The sequence below is a fragment of the Corylus avellana genome, chromosome 6, assembly GCF_965113065.1.
Source record: "Corylus avellana chromosome 6, dhCorAvel1.hap1.2, whole genome shotgun sequence".
Classification (NCBI taxonomy): Eukaryota; Viridiplantae; Streptophyta; class Magnoliopsida; order Fagales; family Betulaceae; genus Corylus; species Corylus avellana.
Window position 1 is genome coordinate 15,146,676 of NC_142495.1, and position 25,282 is coordinate 15,171,957.

The window sequence follows — 25,282 nt, forward strand, 5'->3', positions numbered from 1 at the left end:
GCCGACGGCTTCTCATACATGTTTGACAAAGCCACCATTAGACCTGTTGTGGTCTTCTCCTTTACAACGTTGTGTGCAACTGATTTTGACAGTGATAACCTGATAACTACTAGGGTTTTACGATCAAGCAGAGCCCACTCGCTATTATACATGTCGTCGGGTTGTTCTTCCAAAAGAGGTTGATGAAGATCCTTTCCATAAAGAATATCTCCAATCTGTACCTTCCAATACCAAAATCTTTGCCATCGAACTTCTCGATTCCCATCTTTCCTTCTTCACCTGCCATCGCTCCCACTCGAATCAAAAGCTCTGATACCAGTTGTTAGGAAATTAATCCTATTTCCCAAGACCCATGAGATGCGAAAAATAAGAAGAATGCGGAATAACAAAGATAAGCACTCACACATGACACAAAGATTTAAGTGGTTCGGCTTAACAAGCTTACACCCATTGGCGGAGACGACTTGGAGAAAATCCACTATCAAAAGATGGAGTACAAAAATAGTAGAAAGAAAATCACTCAGATCTCAAAGTCCTAATACACCCAAATCTCACCATTACATAAGAGAGATTATTCCCAAAATATAATACAAAAGACAGATGTACAAACTCTCCTTTTGCTGGAACAGATGGCGGCTCATCTCTATTTTCTTCTCTCACTCTGCAACACCTTTTTCTTCTAATCACTTGTTTTTGGCTCCACCAAAAAACCACTAAGAAGAAAACACCGTGGCAGCCCTTGTACCTCCTTCTCTCAAATTCTCCCTTTTTCTCCTCCCTTTGGTTCTCACATATATTCATGTTTGGCATACACAAATTCACCTTGTGCTTTGTTCCTTATATAAAAGCTTAACTCTCCTTTTACTTGTTGGTCTAGGACTCCTACTATAAGTCAAACAATGAGTCCAAGTACACATAGGAGGACTCCAAAACCCACAAGTAAAGGAGCAAACCGGTTGAGCTGACAAACCACTAGGTCCCACCATGACTTTTAATTCAAGTCATACTTAACACTCTATTCGTCCAAATGAAGGGGGGGAGGGGTGGGGGGGGGGGGGGGGGGGGGGGAGAGAAGAAAATACAAGCTCGGGAGAAGAATTGGAAGCTAGATCAAGAAGAGTTTTGGGTTTTTCTTCTCTTCCCCAATTATTTTATTATGTAGCTAGTACTTTAGTTAGGGTTCGATTGAAGCCCTAATCATGTCTCTTTAGGATTGCAATATTGGCGCCTTTGCTACAATTATATTTTGGATATTTAACTTGATTATTTCTATGTTATTGAATTCCTCACATGAATGTGCTTGATCATCATATGCTTGTGGTGTGGATTTGTTATTTAAGTCAATTTGAATGACCGAGTCCTGGGCTTAATAAAGTGACAAAAGAACCCCATCACAGGTTCTTGAATTAAGCAACATGGAGAACCGCGAGTAGCTACCATGCCCTAGGCTTCATGTGGTTGTCGATTTCCATAGATTTATGCTTTCTTGAAGAACAACTTAATGTAATGCTAAATCTTTTGAGAGAAAAGAATTAGAGTAGATACCATGCATAATTCGTTACTTAGGAAAACCAATAGCTTAAGGAATAAATATCATGCCCTTAGGTTGGCAAACATTGGGTATCTTGATATAATTAGAACATCGGCATATTGTTTATCTTATTCGAATATGGTTCGCGGTGGATATCAAAACCCTGCCATTTTCTTCTTTTTATTTTGTTTTCATTCTTATTATTTCAATTCATCCAGTGACATCTTGTTTAATTCAGTAAATTAAATGGGGAAATCATTCTAAGCATAATTTCATCAATCTTCGTAGGAATGATCTTGTATTTGCCTACTGTACTATCATTTTTATCTTATGTACTTGCGAGTAAAACATAGCAATTATTTGCCTAATTGTCACAACAATTAGTAAAAAGATAAAAATGCCATTATATATTTTTTAATAAGACAAAAATACCCCTATAAATTCAAAAAAAAAAAAAACAAAAATTTTAATTTAAAAAGAACATTTTTAAATTTGTTTTAAACAAAAATTTTTAATTTTTTTTTTAAAAAAATATTTTATTTTTTAAAATGGAAATTTTTATTTAATTTTTTTTTTTAAAAAAATTGTTTTAGAAAACGAAAATTTTTATTTAAAAAAGTTATAAAAACAAAAAATTTCAATTTTTATAACAGAAAATAAAAATTAATTTTTTTTTTTTTATAAAAAGGATTTAATTTTTTTTGTTTTGTTTTTTTTTTTTTAGTTTTAGGTTTTTTTAGTATTTTTAGTATTTTTTGTTTTTATTTTATTAATGGTAATTTCATCATTGGGAGAAACATTAACAATTTTTGGTAATTTTGGGGGACATTGTCACAACTAAAAGGTTGAAAAAAACATTGTCAATTAGGTGATAATTTGAGGAGTACGTGGAATTTCCCGAAAAAAAATCCTAATCCTAATTGATGAAACTAATCTTAACACTTCCACTAATCCTTTTCAAATAAAAATCTATTTTTAACACAACTTCTAGCCTATCTCAACAGGACTCGAATCCTCTCCAGTCCATTTGGATTGGAGGGGATCCAATCCTTGTAAATGCAAGGGCATAATTGTCCAAAAAAAACTGAGAACAATTATGCCCCTCCAATAACAAGGACTAGATCCCCTCCAGTCCAAACGGACTGGAGAGGATCCAAATGCATCTCAGAATAACCCTATCCGTACCATATGCATAAATGTGGCTACTTGAGTAGCTAATTAGAACCTAATTAAGCACTTGGTAATCAAGAGAAGGTTAGAGCTAATTCGTTTTTGTATATCATCTTATTTGAATAAAAATTGTATAACACAGGGGGAGAGCCCCATTTACTGTGGTCAATTCATACTGATTCATTAGTATGTTTTTAACTGGATACACTATCACTCAATTCACGCCCCTTGGTTTCAAACGGAAAGAGCACTACACAGATCCCTGAAAGGAAAATTACAATCTCAAAAAGAACAATGGATGCTGTTTCATGACATCCCTGTACTAAACCCACTGCCACAAGAGGACACATAATTCCACCAATTCTTCCCATCGAGCTAGCAACTCCGACACCTGTTGTTCGGACCGAGGTTGGGTATATCTACAGTTCAAGTAACATCATATACAAGATTAAATTCTTGCCCTTGATTGAAATTTTTTCATGGATAAGCATGCAAACTACACTAAGAATAGAAAAGATAGAAAGAATTTGACAAATCTTCATCTGTATGATGTCTCTTGCATAGGCTAAAACAATTACTTTAGAGAAATGAAAGTATGGACATGTGTAGTGCTTAGAGCATCTGATATTGAAATCAAACAAAAAGTTTTATATATAGTTGCAATCACCAGAATTCCACAAACAGAAGTAAATAAATAAATAAAAAAGGTAATTTTATAAATTTTATGAGAACATGCAAGAAATGCTGTAAAGCTACCTCCACTAATAGAAGGTTTCTCCAGATATCAATCAACATTTTGACAATTAAAAATGTCTTGACTGACTGACTGTAAACAGATTTCGGCTTTGACTTTCAAGTTGGGTCTTCCAACAGTAGAGCAACTGCTCCCATAAAATCACCAGTCTAGGTGTGTAAAATAGCCCAACATAAAAAGAGAAAAGAAGTGATTATATTATCAGTGGAAATAAGGAATATTCGAGTAATTTACACATTTTATTAGTGTTCACATCAATCAAATCCATGCCAACATAAATCTTAAAGTAGTTTCTGTGTAATTTCTAAAGCAGCAATTAGCAAAGTTTCCAAAGTGAGCCACACCTTGCCTACATGTCTCAGGGTCTATGTCATACAATTCCCTGCCTTGTAGGTATGACTTCTATTGAAGGTAGAATGTATCAGTTTTAATCCTGAAGAACCAGTTTTAGAGTTTCATAAACTGTCCTAAATAGAGAATTGTAACCATTGCAATGGACTCGCACACATATTGAGCAAAAAGGCTTCAAATATTCAGAGATATTTCACCACAGCTTAAATGCCAGAGAATTATATGATACAAGCAATAACATACAAGATAAAACTTAATGAAGCATGGGCTTGCATCTCTCTCTCACAGAGGTACTGATTAGGACATTATGATATTTATTGTCTCTTATGATGATAAACTAATTCTATGGTTTACCTCTGGAGCATATATATATACAATTGTGAATGTTGTCGTGATGCATATGCGAGCTCCAAACAGAAGGCTTGTTGTTAAACCCTCAGGCTGATGGAATACCAATGGAAGTAGAAAAATGCAACACAGGAAGAACATAGCTGACATTGAAAGCTTACGCCCCAGTTTATCTACTGTAACAGCTGATATGAGGAGCCCAGGTAACTCTTCATGCAAATCAAAGTTAAATGTCACTTTGCAATCATTCAGTATGAAATCATAACCAAGAAAGATAATATTGATATAAGAAGACCAGGTTACCTGCAAAACTTGCTATGAAAACATCTCTGTAGTTCACATCCTGGGACTTCTCTGACTGCAAATTTGTCTGCATGCATCTACGACGTCCATTGTTCAACTCAGATGTCAGCAACACAAGGCCATAATACGAAAAAGCATTCCCAAAGAATACTACCCACAAGAGCAAGGTAGACCTAATTAATTTGGGTGAAAGAAGCACCAACAGTGATGAGATGCCCGCTATATTAGAATCTATTTGTTTAGGGGTTACATTTTCAGTTCTTCCCGGTGAGAGCAAATGTGTATCTTCAGATGGAATACTCTTTTCTCGTAGCTCAATTTGGTGATCAGATACAAGAATGCCAGAAGGGAGTTTCGTTCCATTCATTCTGGCAATTTTCTCCAAAACACTAATTGCATCACTCGTTCTACCCTTTAGGCATAAGTACCTAGGTGATTCAGGTGTTACCCTGTAGAAAAGGAGGAGGAGTGCTGACGGGAGAGAAGACAATGCAAGTAGCCACCTCCAGCCCAATCTTGGCATGACAAACTGCAAATAACACAGCATAGGGATGAAGGTACCTGCCGATACATTTCCCTTCACTAACAATCCCACACTAGGGAAAAATCAAATTATATGAACATGAATAAGTTACTCAACAAGAAGGCTTTCTTCTCATCAATTCTTCCAGTGCAATATAGCTGAATTCATTGAAAGCACTCCATATGATAAATGGAGAATAGGTTGCCACATTATGACCACAACACTGCTCAGTGCTCACTACCCCAGGATTTCCCAAGTTATGGTGACAATGATGATCAAATACCAGTGTGTTATAGCCCACATACCCAAGTGGCCAAACTTATTTTGAAAATAGCTAGGATCATCACATAAGATTGGTGCAGAGCATAGAAGACTAACCATAACAGAGTAAGATAGCAAGAATAAATTCCATTGCTAATAATTTATGTCCAAAATAAAAAATAAATAAATAAATAAAAGATAATATAAGTGGAAGAGAGTTGAAAGGCAAAACTAGGCGACAAGTTCCCTCTACACGAGGTACTAAAAATCTCTTCAAAGCCCCCTCCAAAACAACATAAAATATCTTCCTATGGTTGAATCATTGGCACCCTGATGGGGTTCTTCTTGAAACTTATGGATCCTGGATCATTTATGAAGCAGGGAGTCACCTTTATGCTAAGCTCTCTACTGTTATTCGGGATAAGGAGTGGTATTGGCAGGCAGCAAGATCTGATAACCTTGTGAGGATTCAAAGTAAGCTTTCATTGGTGTATATTGAAGATGAGACCAACCTATTTGGAGCATTTCAAAGAAAGAGGTTCTTAATTGTGCTGAGCCTTGTTACTTGGTGGAAGCTTGTTTCCTGAGGCAATTCCTAAGCAAGCTTTTATTCTATGGCTATTCGTGATAATCTGTCCACAAGTGATAGATTACTCAAATGGGGTTTTGTTGGTGATGATCTCTGTGTTTTTAGCAGGGGAGGTATCAAAGGAAGAAACCATTTGTTTTTTGATTGTAGCTTTTGCCGTAGAGTGTGGAGGGGGAATCTGGAAAACTGCTTGGTGAGTAATATCCCTTATAGTTGGGATGATATTGTGGAAAGAGGTGAGCAGGAATGGAAGGGAAGAGGTTTGAAAGCTATTCTATGCAAGTTGGTGTTAAGCTCTTCTGTGTATAACATATGGAGGGAGAGACACAGCATTGAGCATGGAAATCAGATTTTTACAGAGGAAAGACTTGTACAGAAATCAGTGGCTTAGCATATTTGAAGTAATGGGGATTGCTGAAGAGTACATTTGAAGTGTAGGAGAGCTGGGTTTGCTGCTTCTGGTATGCCTGTTAACAGTGGCTTAGCAGTGTTGGTTGGCTGATGGTGATGGTGATAGTCAGCTGCTGTTTCAGTGTGGTTAGAAATGCTGTTAAGGTCGTTTGGGGAAGGACCTGGCTCAGGTTGGGGAGGGTGTGATTGGTTTTGATGTGAAGCTCCTGTAGTGTTGGATGCTGGTTCTGGTTAGTCTTTTTTTTTTTTTTTGTCTGGAATCTTAGTTTGGTATAGGGACTGATTTTGTCCTCTGGTTTTTGTATGTGTTGGTTGGAGTTTAGGATTCCTTTTTGTTTCCTGAGTTTTTATAGCAAGTCTGCTAGAGTATGTTTGTACTTCATTGATTGGTTTGAAAGATTTACTCAATCATTAAAAAAAAAAAAAAAAAAAAAAAAGAAAGAAAAAAGAAGGTAGTCAAAAGCATACCCATGCAAGCGAAGCCTCAAGAATTGTTCCAAGCGTCCAAAATGCTGAAAAAACAACCATCCAGGTGCCTCTACTAGGAGCAGGAATGAACTCTAGAAACCAGGATGAGAGTACAGGGCCACCTCCAAGACCAATACCCACCAAACAACGAAGAATAATCAGTGATATATAATTAGGAGCAAAAGCACTCAGAAAGCCCGCTGCTGAAGTAACTGTTGCTGTAATGATGAATCCTTTCCTTAAGGAAAAGAAGGGGAGCAAGCAAAACAAAATAACAAGCAGAATTGTTAAGAGAGTAAAAAAGTGCATTCGATATAAAAATAAGTTATAGTAACAAGAAAACAATGAATCAAATGTGATTTTCTTTTATCAAGAGTGGTAAAACTGAAGTTACTGAAACAAATGGGGAATTTAGGGAATCTGGAAAGCAAAAGCTGAAAGCAGGACGGACAAGCAGGCACTTAAAATAGCAGAGAGAAAAGAACTAGAAAAGCATGCACCAAGAGTTCTGGGGAGATGGTGTTAAGCACATATTTTTTCTACTCGTAACTTGCATACTTCCAAAGAAAACATGGTAAAGCATGCTTTTCTATTGATATTTAAGGTAAAGCAGTGGTGAGTACTAATAATATCTGTAGATATAAATATTTCTTTATTACTATTAATTTCAAATATGAGTAGCTCATCAGTAATCTTAGCAATGATTGGTTACCTCAAATTAAAAATAACTGCTATTCCTAGCAATAGCATACAAGCTTCCAGCTAACTGAGAAGTGTGAAACTTTGTTGGAAGTATGTGTTGCCATTTCCTTTTATATAGAAACAGATATATTTAAAAACACAAAATCAGGGAAGTGGTTTGAACTAAAAATATGTACGTCACTAGTATAATTAAGACGAATATATCTGAATAACGTCCATCTAAAAGTGCAAATTCTACACAACTTCAGGTAACTATAACCAATAAATCAAGGTCAGGGAAGCTTATAGTAGCATGGTATTGGAGTTTTGATTCAATACATTTGAAGGTTATAGTAGCATAGTATTGGAGTTTTAGATATATATTGTAAGTTAAGAAACAAGTTTTAGATAGTTATAGGATCTTTATACAGCAGGATTTTAGTCTCTGGTCCCTATCCCTCAAACCCCCACACCCAGTGAAAATAGTTTTGGATCCCATGTCTCCAGTATGATGATCAAAAGACCTTACTTGCTAACATAGCGAATATTATTGAACAATCCACAATCTAATGGAAAAAGGAAAAAAGGAGAGAGATGGTGAGTATCCAAGCAAGATCTTCACGTGCATTCTAACTAAACTCAGACACCCCCCCACCCCACACAAAAAAACAAAAAAAAAAAAAACTATGAATCATGTTGCATCATGGGTGTTAGAGCATATTATAATGATTGGTGAGTATCCAAGCAAGATCTTCACTGGTAGAAGGACTACCAGTGCCTGTGAAGTAAATGATATATTAAACAGGTTCCATGAAATGAAGTGAGTTCAAATAATGCAGCGATTGAATACAAATAATAAGAAAGAAGAACCTCCTTCCATGCGTATCAGAAACTATGCCCCATGAATATGCTCCAACTAGCATGCCCGCAAACACCACACTAGTTATTAGGCTCTCTTCATTAGAAGAAAGACCCCATGTAGACTGAACTGCTGGTCCTACAAAAGAGAGTAGCATCATTTCCATTGCTTCTGAAACCCAGCCCATGCCAGCATAAGCAAGCACCAGAATCTGGAAATTTCCAAACCCTAGGGCTACAAGAGCATCATCAACAGTGTAACTCGGGCCTTCATTTCCCATCTACAAGCATGGAGAAAAAACATATGATTTAACTTAAATACACTAGATGCACATGGAAGATTGCTTAATAGTGTATAATGGAGGATTATATGCCACATGGAGTGCTGCCAAAATGTATTAGAGCATATTATTTGTTACCTAACTTTGGCCATCAGATTAACCAGACATCTAATACAGTTGCAGCCACAACTACAATTCTAAAACAATGATATCAAGACAGTGTGGATGATAGCTACTTGATAAATTAAAAAGGAAGAAGATCAATATACTGACAGGAAGGAGAAGTCGATCCTATTCGATGAACATGAGATACTGGGATTGCTTGAAACTTGGACAAAATCTATGAACAGGTGTTATTCCCTCCAACTATAGGTTCCCGAAGCAACTTCCCACGAGAGAAGTTTATGTTTTGGGTTGCTTTCCATTAGTATTTATAATGAAGATATGCCAAGACAGATAGATATGGAGAAGTAAATAAACGAATACACCTTTGTCCCTTCCCTTTCTTATCCATAATTACATCATTTATATCTTAATAAATAACTTAACATAAGTAAAGAAGATACCATTTGGAGGGTTTGAGGATGATTCAGACTACAAACGAAAAAAAAATAAAAAAATAAATTGTGAGGATAGATACCCTAGTTTTAGTAAATTCATGGGTATACCACACATATAATTATACTGAATCTAATGGGGTTCCGTATAGCAATGGCTTCAAAATGACTCATATAACTGAACAGATTCAGATGTCAAATTGAAATAAAATTTACAATTCAGCCTGCTAACTTCAAAATTTTGTATTTATTGAAAATCAGTTCTCCCAATGTTATACTCCTCAATTGAGGAATTTTTTTTCTTTTCCTTTTTTGCTAAGTGATTCAATGTTATTAAAAACTGTAGAGGGGTGCAACCTAAGTACACAAAAGATATACAAGAAAGACCCAGAAAAAGAAGAACAAAAATTCATAAAAAACTAGGAAAATGCAGACTATTGTAGACCACTATCCACATATAAAGTGATGTAAACATACTTATCAAAAAATAAAAATAAAGTGATTTAAACATAATTTTCTTTAGCTCTACCACCAAAATCTCACGAACTCCAAGCTCCTTACATTTCACTCTCTTCAAATGCACCTCATAGCATAAAGTAGTCATTCTCTGAACTTCTAAAATGTTCTGCCTATGTCATTCTCCAAACTTATAAAATGTTATGACTTCCAATTTAACCTCTCAAACTTGCCATTAACTCAATTACCTTTCTATGCATGACCCATTCAACACCAAAAAGAAGGAAAATTGAAACCCATAATTTTCTTGCCAATTCACAATGAAGAAGAAGATAATCTATAGACTCCCCACTCCCATTTTGCACATATGACACCACTCCACCACTACGACGTTCATTTTCCTTAGATTATCTAATGTCAAGATCTTCCTAACTGCCGCTGTCTGCCAAAAGAACGCCACTCTCAAAAGAACCTTCACTCTCCAAATACTTTTTCAAGGAAATAGGGGACCAACTGGAATGGATAACGCACGATAAAAGAACCTTACTTCAAACTTTCTCTTTTTTAAACGGAATCCAACATATTTTATCATCACCACTTTGTCTCAATTTGATAGAGGACAAAATATCAAAGAAAGAAGTGACCAAGTCCACCTCCAAATCATGGACTGGTCTGGAAAAAGATATATTCTACTGAAGATTTCCATTAAAGAACTGCATTTGATCCACCATCCATGCCTCCTTACATTGTGCAATACTAAACAATTCCGGAAAAGCTACCTTCAGGGGCTAGCCCCCACACTACAAATCATGCCGATACCTTATCTTGGACCCATTTTCCACCTCATATCTAACAAAACTCGAAAAACTCCCCACCCAACCTTTTATATTTCCACACTCCCACTTTGAAAAGCCCCATTACCTCCTTGGAACACCAATCTCCACTCGTGCTATCATATTTGGTTTTCAACACCAGTCTCCACAAAGCCTCTCTCTCTGTATCATAATGCCATAACCACTTCATGTAGCATAACGACATAACATGAATTTTAATTGTTAATGATCATCCGCCATAGAGATGGTTGATTGATAGAATTGCTGCCTAGCCTGCATTGACCAATTGTTGGTGTTAAAGTTTTATTCTTCATTTCAAAGGAATTGCCTTTGTGCCTTAGACTTGAGAAAATAACTTCTTTCACTTCATATCCACTCTTTATGCTCATCAACCAGCATAGCAAAAAGGACAAGACGAGAAAAATGAAGGATGCTAAGAATTGAATGAAAAGGAAAGTACATTAATTTGTTTAGCATTGGTGACCTTGAAGAAAAATAAAAAGAGATGCCAATCAAGTTTCTGTCCTGCCACAAGAGTTTTTTCTCCCCTGTTTCGCTCATTTTTTTCCCCTCAGGTGGTTTATGGAGCTTATTTTTGGTCAACTGTTTCCTGCTCAGTTTATTTTTCTCCTTTCTTTTCAATAATGTGAAAGCTTTACTAAAACAAAAGGGCAAGGCCTAGTATAGAGGAGCTACACAAAAGCCACTTCCAAATCTTGGGTGCTTAGAGCTGAGACTATAAAGATCTAAAAAACATTATCTTGAGAAAGCTCAATCCCCTCACAATAGTAATCTTTCCTTTCCCGGCTGCCCCTTTTCTACATTCCAAAAGTTCTGCATGGAAAGAACATGCCGAACAAAGCAAACACCAATAATTTATTTTATTACTACAGAAAAAAAAGAAGTGAAGGTCTTCAAAATTTTGAGTAGTATTTTGCACCAGTTCAAGTCCTGAAGTAAATGAAAAGCCTCCGTATTGGCCACTTCCAGCATTGTAGGAATGCAAATTACAATAATAAGTTAAAATGGAACAAGTACTTTAGTGGGTATACCAGAAAACAATTAGTAACTAGTCATGAGGATTGTGTGCGTGCGTGATATACTTGAGGGAGAAGAATGGGGCTTGGATTTATGATTTGGAAGACATTTCCGAGACAAAGTCCCTCAATAAATTCTAAGAAGAGAGAAGCAGGCATTTAGCTGCAAAGGTAGCATTGAGTAGTCAGATGATCAAGTTTGTATTTGGTCAAACCCTGTCTTTCATGCCTGAATTAGGGAGCTATTTCTTGTAAAACTCTCAATATCTATTAAATTTTCTAAAACATAAAAATGAAGAAAGAAAACAACCCAAGCATGTCAGATTAATAGACCCAATAATGAAATCCCAGAATGCGACAAATATAGCATTGGAGACGACAAAAAAAGAACCTCGTAGCAAACTGGGATCTTCTTCTTTTTTCTTCCTCCTGTTGTTATTTGTCGGATAAGTTTCCAAAGTTGGAAAAGAGTTGCGTCTGATCAGATTCAGAGTTCGTTGGGATTTTGAGAAGGACGAGGTTTCTGTTGTTGGTCTTTCTTTTCATTTTTCATTTTTCATTTTTCTTCTTTTTATCTTTCTTTCTTCGGTCAGAGTTGGACTTTTGGATTTATATGGTGGCCCCAATATATATATATAAATAAATTGGGGATAGTTTCCTGTTAGCGTTACAGTTATATATTTTTAGATTTTTATATATATTAGCAATTAATACAGTCAACTGTTATCGTGGTTAATAACTATTCGCCTTTTTACCCCTAATTAGTACTATTAAAATTCATAATCGCCGATGTCTCGGTGAACTCTAAGAAGACATGATGGCTTTTTGCAATGCAATTTTATAGATCAAAATGCGTTTTAAAACTAAATTACAAAAAGTGTATGGTTTAAGAATGGATTTTAAAATCTTAGAAAATTCTCAATTTTTAAATAACAACAACAAATCAAAAAATTGTAATTTAAGAATGCATTTTCAAAATCAACAACAAATCAAAAATCGTTGAAAGAATGTTGTTGATTTTCACATAGAAACCATCAACTAGGTTTTGACAAATGTTCACGTATTTTTAATGATGCTCAAACTTTTTCATCATCTTACTACATATAATGAATACTTATGTATATGTTTGATCCAACATACTCCTCGTATGTCTTAAATTGAACTTTGAATTTTGCCTATAATTAACGACCATTTTTATTTTGAGGAAAAGCATTCCAACCAAATTTGATAAGGCAACTAAAAACAAGAAAAAGCTTCACTAAACCTTTGAACTTTCATTACAATTATAATTTCCTCCTCAAAGTTCAAAAACTCTCAATTTAGTAAATCCAACTTCTAATTTTTTACAATATCACTTCATCGTATTAAGGGTTTTCCGTTAAATCTTCTCAAAATTTCACAAATACCTCCATTTTTTTTATAAAAAAAAAAAAATTACAAATATTCAGACCCAAGTATTTTTACAAATTGCGTTAAATCCTGACCAACACAACGGAGAGATAACATAGCAAAAAATTAAAAGTTCACTAAATTAAGTTTTTGAACTTTAAAAGAATTATTAAAAAATAATAGAAATTCAAGAGGCTTCCCCGAAAAACAATCTGAAGAAACAAGGAGCAAAACTTTATATTAGACGGTCAAGGTGTTGTTTTTCAAATTTTTTTAATAAGCTCTTCTAAAACAGTAATGCAAACCTCATATGAACAGAGGAGAGAGAAAGAGGGAAGGGCAAAAAACAGACGATTTTTTTTTTTTTTATTATTTAAAGAAAAAAAAAAAAAGGTAAATAAAATCACTATTGTTCCAAAAAAGTCACTAATTCTTAACTGTTGAGTTTTCTTTGAAAAAGGCAATGAGAGAATGAGTGATCTAAATCACCAATTACACAAGAATTGAAATGCCTTCCTTTTTGGGAGGGATCACCACATTCTTATTTCCAGGGAATGCAGTGCGAGAGATGTCTACCAGGGCCTTGAAACTATATGGTTCGTGCATAGATAGTTCTGACAAAACTTTCCTGTTCAGTTGGATGTTCTCTTTCATCAGCCCATGCATGAAGTTTCCATAATTAACCTGATAAACAAATAATGAACAGAAACAACAGAAACATCGTCACTCTCTCCTTCAAACATATACGACAATAAAGGAAGCCGGTAAAACACGACTATGCAAACATTTCTTCTTTTCTTTTGGGTAAGTGTCTATGCATAGATTCACATGAAGGAAAAAATTAAGTAATCCGCTACAGAATGTGGGGGGGTTGGGGGCTGAATCTGCATTCCCAGTGAAAGGAGAATCAACTTCATGATCTCATGTGAAAATTGAACTTGCCCACAAAGTTACATGATATTTCTCAAGGGTCATTACAGGAAGTGAAACATCACAATACATGTCAACTGAATTGTTTTGGTATGTAGATATCTGATTATCTATGCAAAAGGAAGAACCATTTATAAAGGAGGTAAGTGGTAATTTCTATGAAGAAAAAATTTCGATCTCACATTATTTAGTATAATCTCTGTTAGTTATGCACCCAAACTATTAAAATTAAACATTTAAAACGCTTATTACTAAGAGGGGTTGTTACGATCCTAAGGATTAAAGGTTTAACAAATCAGCATCGAACAATCCTAGGGCTTTTGGATCAATGGTTAGACCCTTCACAATTTATATAAGAGCAAGCACCACATTATGGGTTCGAGATACAGAGGGGGCAACCTATAGATTAAAATATCTTCATATTATGTATTGCCATAGTGTGAAGTCACTGGGTGAGTGCAGATAGAGTAGAGATGTCGTGGACGTTGAATTTGGAAGCATGATGGCATATTATGATCCTAAGGATTAAGGGTTTAACCAAATCAGTATCTAACAATCCTAAGGCTTTTGGATCAATGGTTAGGCCTTGCAAAGGGGTATACTGGATTAAAGCTGATACCAATAAAACCATACTGGCCCATACCATGTTGAAAGGTATAGGTATGCATGACCAATATCACAAAACAATAATTCAGCTTATGACTGGAAAAATAGAATAGTTCATCAAGTGAAAAACTTACAACTAATGGTGGATTTATATCCATTGTTATAAATAAAGAGAAAAAGCTTTGTGAAGTTTAAAAAAAACTGACACTTACCGTTAAACCTTTTCCCTAACCATGTTATATACTTATATAGTTCTTGTTTTGGTCCACTGTAATGAGGTCACAAGTTTCATGATGTTTCAGGACACAGAGGCTCGAAAGGATGCGGTTTGAGGTAGAAAGTAGGGACATAAAAACTAGCAAACAGAAACTGACATGATCGAAGGTGTTAATTATCTACATTTAAATACATGAGATTAATCTCATATTCACCTGGGATGGTGTAGTTTTAAGGGGTTGGAAAGGGCTCAACAAGAAAATTTCCTTACCTGTCCAATTTCGAATGAATCAAGATAACTATTTGTTCTCGTATAAATAGTCATCATCTGTTCTTCCACCATGAGAGGGGCTGCTTGAGATTGATGGGGTCAAATTAAAAACATGAAAAAAGTAGCCAGCTAATTAAAATTGGAATTGGCGCAATTCGCAAAATTGGAAGCCTATGCATAACTTGCTTTAGATCTCGATAAAACTACTCAGAATCAATTGGCAAGGGGTTAACGATTACGCCAATTGCTCAAACAATCTCAAGTAGCCCCTATCACGGTGGAAGAACATATAATGACTATTTATACTGGAACAAATGGTTATCGTGATTCATCCGAAATTGGACAGACAAAAAAATTTCTCGTTGAACCCTTTCCAATCCCTTTAAAACTACACCATCCCTGGTGAGTGTCCGCAAGAGTCTTAAAATTTAAAATAAATAAATAAATAATAATAATAAACAGAACAGGAGATATGCACATCGAGAAGAGCTTTCATCTTAACCCCACCAACAACATTAAAAAATAAAATATAAAAGGAAAAAGAAAAAGGCCATACTGAGTAGCAAAACTATTGGCAACTACTTAGTGTGTGTGCGTGTATTTCTTTAAGTAAAATAGCAGCTAATTTACTAACGCTTTTGGTACTTGCAAACTATTGGTCACTACCTATCCATTAAAAAATAACATAATAACTACCATGGGAAAAGAATTGTTAGATTATATTTTCTTTTAATCCACACTTGATGTGCACCTTAAACACATCAGTCATCTATGCATTACATTATATTTTGAAATTAATATATATATTTCATTAATATCTTTGTACTTGAGAACCTAATATGGAAATCAATGTTGATATTTTATTCCTAGGATAGGAAACAATTAACAGTCAATATTTCAATGATACATAAACAATATAAACTTGCCTCCACGAAAACATCACTTCAACATAATTGATGTTTGGCAAAGATGTTATGACCACCATAGTGATTAGCCATTATATCACTAATTTCCTCTGCTTCTTCAAATAAATATGCATATTTGAAATCACATTGATATCCCCATCAATATCTTTGTAGTTGATAACTCAAATATGGCAGTTGATTGATATTTTATTCCTTGGGGAGGAAAAACATTCAGGAATGGCTTTCTCAATGATATATAAACAATACAAAATTGCCTCAATGAAACCATCGCTGCAGCACCTTTTGATTTTTGGCAAAAATGTTATGACCACCATGGCAATTAGCATGTACCATCTTCACAGATTTTTCACCATAGGCATTGCCACCTTAACTTTTTTTTCCAACTCTGACTATTTGGCAAGATCACAATCTAGGTACTGTTGCAAACATGCCTTGAGCCCACCACTTATATTATTTGATTTTCCTTATAGAATTTGGTAACAATCTTTATCCTGTATCACCCTCATATGATTTTTCAAAGTTTCTTTTTAGTTATTATTCTAGAAAAGGCAAGCAGAGCTGAGCTATTGAACAAAAATTCAGTAGGTTCTTAAGGAATGATATGGATGGCAGTGCTGCAAAAGCTAAAGTCTCTTGGAGAATGCTGTGTGTTCCTAAACAAGGAGGAGGCTTAGGGATAAGGAAGCTGGAGGAGTGGAATCATGTTGCTATGATGAGGCACTTTTGGAGTCTTTTTGTTAAAGCATGCTCATTATGGGTTGCTTGGGTGAAAGAAATTTTATTGACAGGAAGGAGCTTTTGGCAAATCAAAATACCTCAAGTTTGTACTTGGAGCCGGAGGAAATTACTCGAACTAAGGGATGAAGCCAGAAGTTTTATGCAGTTTGACGTCGGTGGTGGACAAAATATTCATTTATGGTTTGATCATTGGCACCTAGCTGGTGTGCTTTAAGAAAAATATGGCCATCGCGTGGTTTATGATGCATGTAGCAAACCAGAGGCTTGGTTATCTACTGTTACTAAGGATGATAACTGGAACCGGCCAGCACAGTCTGATCAACTAGTAGAAATCCAAAGCAACTTATTTTTTGTCAAGATTGGAGAAGAAGATAAGCTGAAGTGGGTGATTTCTAAATCGGGTAAATACATGAGCTCAGAAACTTGAAATACAATCTGAGAAAAAAAGAGTCCAGTAGCATGGAGGAAGCTGATTTGTTTTCCATTAGCTATTCCAAAACAAGCCTTCATCACTTGGCTGGTTGGGAGGGATGCTTTGACCACAGTTGATAAGTTGTTACAATTGGGCTATAAAGGGGAAGTGAAATATGCTTTTTGTAGACTTTGCGGGCTTATCTTTATAGACTGGTCATGGGATCAACAGTAAACAATTTAAGGAGAAACAGGAATGAGCTTCAGCATGGTCGTCGGCCAAAAAAACAGAAGATCAGCTCCTGTAGAAAATTAAATGGGAAGTTCAAGCTAGGATTCAAGTGAAAGGTAAATTACGGGGACCAGAAGGAAATGCAGATATCTGTTGTAAATGGGGTATTGAGAAAGGGATTTTAGTGTAGGTTTGGTCCCATTGCCCGTATTTGGTGATATATACCAATTCTGCAGATTTTGGTGTAGTTTTCTGCAGAATTTCCAATTCTATAGTATACTTGTTTGTAGTGGTTTCATATACTGGTAGTCTGCTTTTGGATTGATTGGGATATAGATAGATGGGGGGAGGGGAGAGATGATACAAGTCAGGTGTGATGCTTGTATAGAGTTGATAGTTACTTTGGATCTTTGCCAAAGTGAATTTGTAGAAAAGGATTGTTTGTGGGTATAAAAAGTTGCTCATTCAAAAAAATAAAAAAGGGCAAGATGGTATATCACCAGTTCTGTGGCATGATTACATCCACGAACAAGTCAACTTTATTTTGAAGGTTCTAATTTATAGGTGAAAATAGAAGTTTCAGAGGACTAGATAACTAAAATTAAATATAGAAAGACAACTTTCTCTTCATCTTAAATTGTTTACTATCTTAGATCTAAAAAGCTGTATTTCCTGCCTATAGCAGAACTCAAAACAAATTGGAGATATGAAAAAAGGTAAAAACATTCTGCATTAAACTCTAGAATTTTTCATTCCAGTGATTAAACCTGTTGGGAATTGGGCCAACACAAGAAATCAGCCCATGAGGCCCATTTCAGACAGAACACGCTCAATAAAGCATAAACAGGCCCACCGCCACTATCTTACCGTGCAATGCGAAGCAGGGAATAAAGCTCCATCAGCAGCAAATCAAATAATATTGGATCTCGGATTACCATACGAGACCCCAAATCTTGAGGAATTCTGAAATCTCTACAATTAACCTTGAATCCTCGATTTGGGGCGATCAATCACGGCTATGCTTACTAGGTTAAAAACACAACTCTAATTGCTAAGTCCATGCACTATAAAAGGAAAGGGTCAACCAGGTATAGGGGAATTTTTGCTCCCCTACAAAACTCATGCTTATACGCCCTTTCATTGTTCTTTCTTCCCTTGCTAACTTAAATATCGGAGCTATCCGCTGATAGCACACACTAACGAGCTCTTTTGCTTTCATTCTTCTGTTTTCACAGGTTATTACATCTTGATGGTCACCATCCAGAAAACTGTCCTAACAAAACCAATTAAACATCTGTAGGAGCTCAATAAAAGTTGTACAATTCTACCACCCTAGCAAACCACAATCCTAGATCGTTCAAAATGCGGTACACTTTCATCCAAATTCAACAAACAAACTTCCGCAAAAATCTCCTCGCTTTCATTCCTTTGTGTACTGTTTTCTGAACACAATATAGATATCCAGGTCACTATCTTACATGGGTTATAAAGTTTGTAGTTGTGGGAAAAAACAGGCTACAATCGTAAAGAATTTATTTGAAGACTACCTTATCATATAATTATAAAAAACTTAGAATGAACCAATCTATATAAGCTGTCTATAAGCTGATCTCCATCATCACGATAAATCGTATACAAAGTTCCCATTCCAATTTCCAGGTCACATAATACGATGATCAATTTTTCTAGATTACTTAAGGTCAATGCTTAGACTACAATAACCAACACATTCATTACCACTTAAAAATGGGAATTCTCTAATTCATTGGATCAATAAATAGAAACAACAAATTAAAAACTAACAAAATAAAGAAAAAAGAACACAGAGTAGGTACACTAAAGACACACCATGATTAGCCCACAAAGGAATATGAAACAGCAAGTACCCACAAACCTTATAAGCCTTTTAATAGTGAGCAACATTTTGATAAGCCAGAAGCAGTGAGTATACGAAAAGCATCATCTATATATAACCAGAAAAAAGAAAAACATACGCCGTGTTGGCGGGTGCCAGCATTGATGCGTTGGATCCAGAGGGAGCGCATGTCGCGCTTCTTGTTGCGGCGGTCTCTGTAGGAGTACTGCAATGCCTTCTCCACTCTCTCTGTCGCTATTCTTATGCAGTTCTTGGCCCTGCCCCTGAACCCCTTTGCCAGCTTAAATATTTTGTCTCTGTTCATCTTTCTTTCTTTCTTTCCTTCCTTTCACACAAGCAAGCAAACAAACACACCCATCCAATTCAATATCAAGCTTAATCACCCACAAAGCCGATGAAAGATTTGCGTGCATAGGAAATTTGCAAATTAACATAAGTGTCTTCACCAATTTTTGTTTCCAATGACATAAATTTAGTTTTTTTTTTTTTTTAATTAAAAAAAATATTAGTTTAATTTTTCATTTACGAAAATAGAGTAAATTGCTCTAATAAAACATCTATCACATATACAACTAGGAAATATTTTCCAACCATGCATGATCTATGATGTGTTTGACGGCAGGATTTGCTAAACCAGGCACCACATTATTTGCAACTCGACTAGTATGAATGACATGCCAACGAAACAGTGAGGCTAAACCCTTGCGAATGCCTTTCATTAATTGTCTAAATCTACACCAGTAGGGGTGGGTATTGTTCGGCTCGGAAAAGTCATTTTCGGTCGGTTAACCAAAATTGTCAGTTAAATCGGTTAATTCACCGATTGCATTTTGATAACAAAGTATTTCAAAATTTTTGGTTAATTTCGGTAGTTGGTTAATTTTCGTCGGATAATCGGTTAACCGTAGGCCTTTTTAATTGGGCCAATGCTATTTATAAATGGGACAAAAATTGGTTGTTTTGGGAGCCCTTTTTTTTTTTTTGGGGGAGGGGGGGGGGGGGGGTGGGGGGCGCTAAAAAGACAAAAATAACTTATTGAACATGTTTTTTGGGTCTAAGATCAATCTTGAGGGCCCAAATTTGTTTTTTGGGCTAAAATAACTTATTGAACATGTTTCTTGGGCTAAATAACAAATTTACTGTACAGGCCTGGAGCTTTAATGAAGGTTTTAGATTGGTTTTTTGGGTTCATTCCTGGAGTGTATAAAGTTCTTTTTGTTCTCATGGTTTTAAATTGGTATGCAGTTCACAAATTGGTTACAAAAATGGGTAGATTTAGACAATCCCAAACCTTGGCAAACTTAGAATCCATCAAAGAATAATAAATAAAGTCTCAACTAAGCCACCTCCAACATGGATTACCTTCAATTCCTTCAATAATCAAACAAATCAAAACATAAACATAATGATCAAAATAAAAGAGTAAAATACTACAAATAAGTAATATCAAGTAAGCAAGCAATAAATTCAGATGCAAAAAACTTAATTAAACAACATTCAACCTTCTGAAAAAAAAGCCAATGAATGCACCCCATGCACCCAGCCTATACATCATACCTAAAGGTCCTAAACAACCAAAACCTGACACAAACAGAGAAGAAAAACAAGGGCCCAACAGCAATACAAATTTCAAGAAAAATTACAGCAATTAGCAAATGCTTATCCAAAAGAAGAAAATTTATTTGCGAGGAAAATCAAGGTAGCGTAAATCAGATCAAGGTTGCGTAAAAAACTAAAAATCTATCATTTTCATTTCTAAGTATTCCTAAATCCTAATAATATAAACAAACTCGAAAATAAATGCAAAATCAAAGAATCAAGTGCTAAAAATCAAAGAATCAAAATCTAAACCCTCAATTAGTTCAAAAAATAAAAATCAAAGAAAATGAAGTAACTCGAAAAATCTATACCTGAAAAGACGGGAGACGAGAGAGAGATACGACTGCTTGCCGCTTGCAACGAAAAAGCGAGGGAGACGACGGTGAAGTTAAGCCACGACACGACGGGAGACGAGAGAGAGACACAACGGCTTGCCGCTTGCGACGAGAGAGCAAGAGAGAGAGAGAGGCAGCCAGAGAGAGACGGCCGAGCGGCGTGAGAGAGAGAGGCAGGAGGCAGGGCGGCAGGAGACTGGAGAGTGGAGAGGGCAGCAGGCGTGAGGAGTAGGGAATTACGGTTCAAATGAAACAGTGAATATTCAATCTTAAAACAACGCCGTTTTGAGTTTCAATTAAATTTTTTTTTTTAAAATGTCAACACGACACCATTTTACCATGCAGGAACGGTTCAGCTCGGTTAAGCGAAAAAAATTGAAAGTGTTATGAATGCATTCATGCATTTGGTGGATGACCATTTAGTTCTATCTCTTGGAATTCTATTCATTCATGTCATCTTTTAGAATTCATATAACATCCATGTAATACATTGATGTACCATCTTGTTTTATATTCCCCTTTTCATATTCATTAACCTCCCATTATGATTCCATGCTTATAAAATGGAGTATTGAGTTGTATGTAAAACACACAATAATAAAGAAGAATCATACATAGTTCCTGAAGAACTAGTTTCACATATTGCAATCTCTTTATCTTGTCTTGTCATTTTCTTTAATTTTACAACACGTTATCAGCACGAAACTCTAGCCAATTGTTGTGTTCTTTTGATCTTCAACATCAAAAGCTATCCGTGAGGTATTCTCAATTCATTGTAAGTTTCTTTAACAGTTAGTAATCTTATTATCTATTTTGTTAATTAACATTCTAACATATGCTTAGAAATTTTTATTGTTTTATGAATTATATTATAACATTTGCATATTATGATTGATGTGAGATTTATTATGAATTAGAATTTTATCATACTAATGTTATGAATATGATATCTTATAATTTTATATGCCTGAAGCATATAAAAACTGAGTACCTTACGGTAAAGGATTCCTTGACCTTGTGGAATAATTTAAGGGAGAAATACGACTACTAGAAGACAGTTATCCTCCCAAAAACTCGTTATGATTTGATGCACCTGAAGTTGCAAGATTTCAAGAGTGTCAGTGACTAACTCTGAACTCTTTAAAATCAGCTAACAATTAAAATCGTATGAAAAAAAAGTCACTGATATGGATATGTTAGAAAAAACATATACCAAATTTCATGCTTCGAACGTGCTCCTGCAGTAGCAATATCGAGAGCGTAATTTCACAAGATATTCTGAACTAATATCTTGTCTTCTAGTGGCTGAGCAAAACAACGAGCTATTAATGAAAAATCATCAATCTCGTCCAACGGGTTCTACACCATTTCCTGAAGCAAATGGAACCTCATTTCATGGTAATAAAGGAAACCATGATCGTGGACGTAGATGTGGTAGAAAAAAAAAATTATAGAGGTCAAGTTGAACGTACTCATAATTCTTACAAAAGAAATGCTCCATACCACCAGAAGTGGAACCACACTGAGGCGAAACAAAATGAAAACAAAGGTTTACAAAAGAAACTTACAAAGAACTATGAAGATAAATGTTACATGTGTGGTATGAAAGAGATATTGGTCACGTACCTATCGTACGCCTAAACATCTGGTAGACCTATATCAAGCCACCATAAAAGAAAATAAGATTGAAATGAATTTTGCTAATTACAGTAATCCTGAAGATTCTTCAATTTTTCTTAATACTCTAAATGGAAAGGGCTCTAACACAAAAACTGACCTTTTGATTGGTGATGAATATGTCTACAACAATTAAAATGTTTTCACTGTGTCTTAATCACAATATGTTTACATTGTCAAATTTAATTGTATTTTGTTATTTTCTTTTTGATTAATAAAATTTAATGTATATTTTGTTTATATATGGAGGTATGGGTCATATTGATAGAATGATTAATTCCAAGATGATTGGTGAAGATTTGCGTCTAGCAGACAGTTGTACAACGCACACAATTCTTAGAGATAAGAAATATTTTCAATACTTGATATTAAACAAAGCTAGTGTCAATACAATATCAGGTTCATCAAACCTTATCGAAGGCTCTGGAAGAGCGAATATTATATTGTCAAAAGAAACAAAATTTTGTATTGACGATGCTTTGTATTCTTCTAAATCTAGAAGAAATTTAATTAGTTTGAAGGATATTCGTCAAATGGTTATCATGTTGAAACCACTAATGAAGGCAGTGACGAATATCTTTATATTACTTCAATAATTTCGGGCCAGAAGTTCATATTGGAAAAACTGCCTGCTTTCTCTTCCGGGTTGTATTATACAACCATAAGAACAATTGAATCACATGTTGTAATGCACCAGAAGTGCTCTAATCCAAAGATGTTTATGCTTTGGCATGATCGTCTTGGACATCCGGGAACAATTATGATGCGTCGAATAATTGAGAACTCTCATGAGCATCCCTTAAAGAACCAGAAGATTCTTTTACCAAGTGATTATCCTTGTGCTGCATGTTCTCAAGGTAAACTTGTTATCAAACCATCTTGTTCTAAGGTAATTGTTGAATCTCTATCATTTTTACAAAGAATTCAAGGGGATATATGTGGGCCGATTCACCCTCCATGTGGGCCATTTAGATATTTTATGGTTTTAATAGATGCATCATCTAGGTGGTCACATGTTTGCTTGCTTTCTACTCGTAATGTTGCATTTGCTAGACTTCTTGCTCAAATAATTAGATTACGAACACAATTTCCTGGTTATCCAATTCAATTTATTCGGATGGATAATGCGGGTGAATTGACATCTCAAGCATTTTATGACTATTGCATATCAATTGGAATCAATGTTGAACATCCTATTGCTCATACTCATACTCAAAATGGTTTAGTTGAATCGTTTATTCAACGACTTCAATTAATTGCTCGACCTTTGCTTATGAAAACAAAATTACCTGTTTCTGCTTGGGGACATGTAATATTACATGCTGCATCATTAGTTCGGGTCAGACCAACAGCTTACCAAAAATATTCCCCTTTGCAACTTGCATTTGGTCAACCACCAAATATTTTTCATTTTCATATTTTTGGTTGTACTGTATATGTTCCAATTGCGCCACTTCAACGCACTAAGATGGGACCTCAACGTAGACTTGGAATTTATGTTGGTTTTGATTCTCCTTTTATCATTAGATATCTTGAGCCTTTAATTGGTGATGTTTTTAAAGCACGTTTTGAAGATTGTCATTTTGATGAAAACATATTCCCATCACTAGGAAGAGAAAAGTCGTTGTCAGAAGCACGACAAGAAATCACTTGGAATAATTCGACATTATCTCATTTTGATCCTCGTACAAATCAATATGAACTAGAAGTTCAAAAGATCATTCATTTGCAGAGTATTGCAAATCAATTGCCGGATGCATTTACTGACAACAAGAAAATAATTAAGTCTCACATTTCAGCTGCTAATACTCCAGTGAAGATAGAAGTCCCTGTCGGACAATCAATTAATACAGCAGCAAATGAGTCTAAGGCACGCCTGAAGCGTGGAAGACCTATTGGTGCAAAGGATAAGATAATTGATCCATCCAAACTTTCTGTACAAAATTCTCCTAGAAAGGAATCCCCCGAAGAGGAACCTCTTGAAGAGAAATCTCCTGAAGAGTTACCTCCTGAAGAGGAACAGGTACCTGAAAATAATGAGATCTCAATAAATTATGTAAGTACAGGAGAAATATTGGATAGTAACAAAATTGTTGTCGACAACATACTTTCATTTAAAGTTGCATTTAACATTACCAGAAGTAATGATGATATTGAACCACAAACCGTCGAAGAATGTCGACGTAGAAATGATTGGCCAATGTGGAAGGAAGCAATTCAAGCAGAATTGAACTCACTAGCAAAACGTGAAGTATTTGGACCTGTAGTCCAAACACCTGAAGGTGTATCGCCTGTTGGATACAAGTAGGTATTTGTACGAAAACGAAATGAGAAAAATGAAATTGTGAGATACAAAGCAAGACTTGTTGCACAAGGTTTCCTGCAGAAACCTGGTATTGATTATGAAGAAACATATTCCCCTGTAGTGGATGCAATTACATTTAGATTTTTTATTAGCTTGGTAGTTACAGAAAGTTTGGATATGCGTTTAATGGATGTGGTTACAGCATATTTATATGGATCACTTGATAATGATATATACATGAAAATCCCTTAAGGATACAAAATGCCTGAAGCATATAATTCGAAATACCGAAGTGTTTATTCTATCAAGCTACAAAGATCTTAATACGAGTTAAAGCAATTCGGACGCATGTGGTACAA

The 25,282-nt window shown here is 35.3% G+C and overlaps 2 protein-coding genes across 3 annotated transcripts; both read right to left on the reverse strand.

The window, feature by feature from the left end:
- Positions 1–2,792: 2,792 nt before the first annotated feature.
- On the reverse strand, positions 2,793–11,969 carry NIAP (Major facilitator superfamily protein). The gene is made up of 6 exons (XM_059600270.2): positions 11,804–11,969; positions 8,261–8,529; positions 6,710–6,947; positions 4,458–4,986; positions 4,161–4,363; positions 2,793–3,120 (listed from the first exon to the last, which is right to left on the reverse strand). Exons 2-6 carry the CDS (start codon positions 8,527–8,529, stop codon positions 2,896–2,898), a joined length of 1,464 nt encoding a protein of 487 aa, XP_059456253.1. The 5' UTR covers positions 11,804–11,969; the 3' UTR covers positions 2,793–2,895.
- Positions 11,970–13,180: 1,211 nt separating this feature from the next.
- On the reverse strand, positions 13,181–21,176 carry LOC132186344 (Ribosomal protein L20). 2 transcript variants are annotated; one of them, XM_059600272.2, is made up of 3 exons: positions 20,918–21,176; positions 19,126–19,328; positions 13,181–13,485 (listed from the first exon to the last, which is right to left on the reverse strand). In XM_059600272.2, exons 2-3 carry the CDS (start codon positions 19,309–19,311, stop codon positions 13,294–13,296), a joined length of 378 nt encoding a protein of 125 aa, XP_059456255.1. In that variant the 5' UTR covers positions 19,312–19,328; positions 20,918–21,176; the 3' UTR covers positions 13,181–13,293. The 2 variants fall into 2 exon arrangements, with proteins under 2 accessions (XP_059456255.1, XP_059456254.1); XM_059600271.2 differs by having other exon boundaries at positions 19,126–19,332.
- Positions 21,177–25,282: the final 4,106 nt, after the last annotated feature.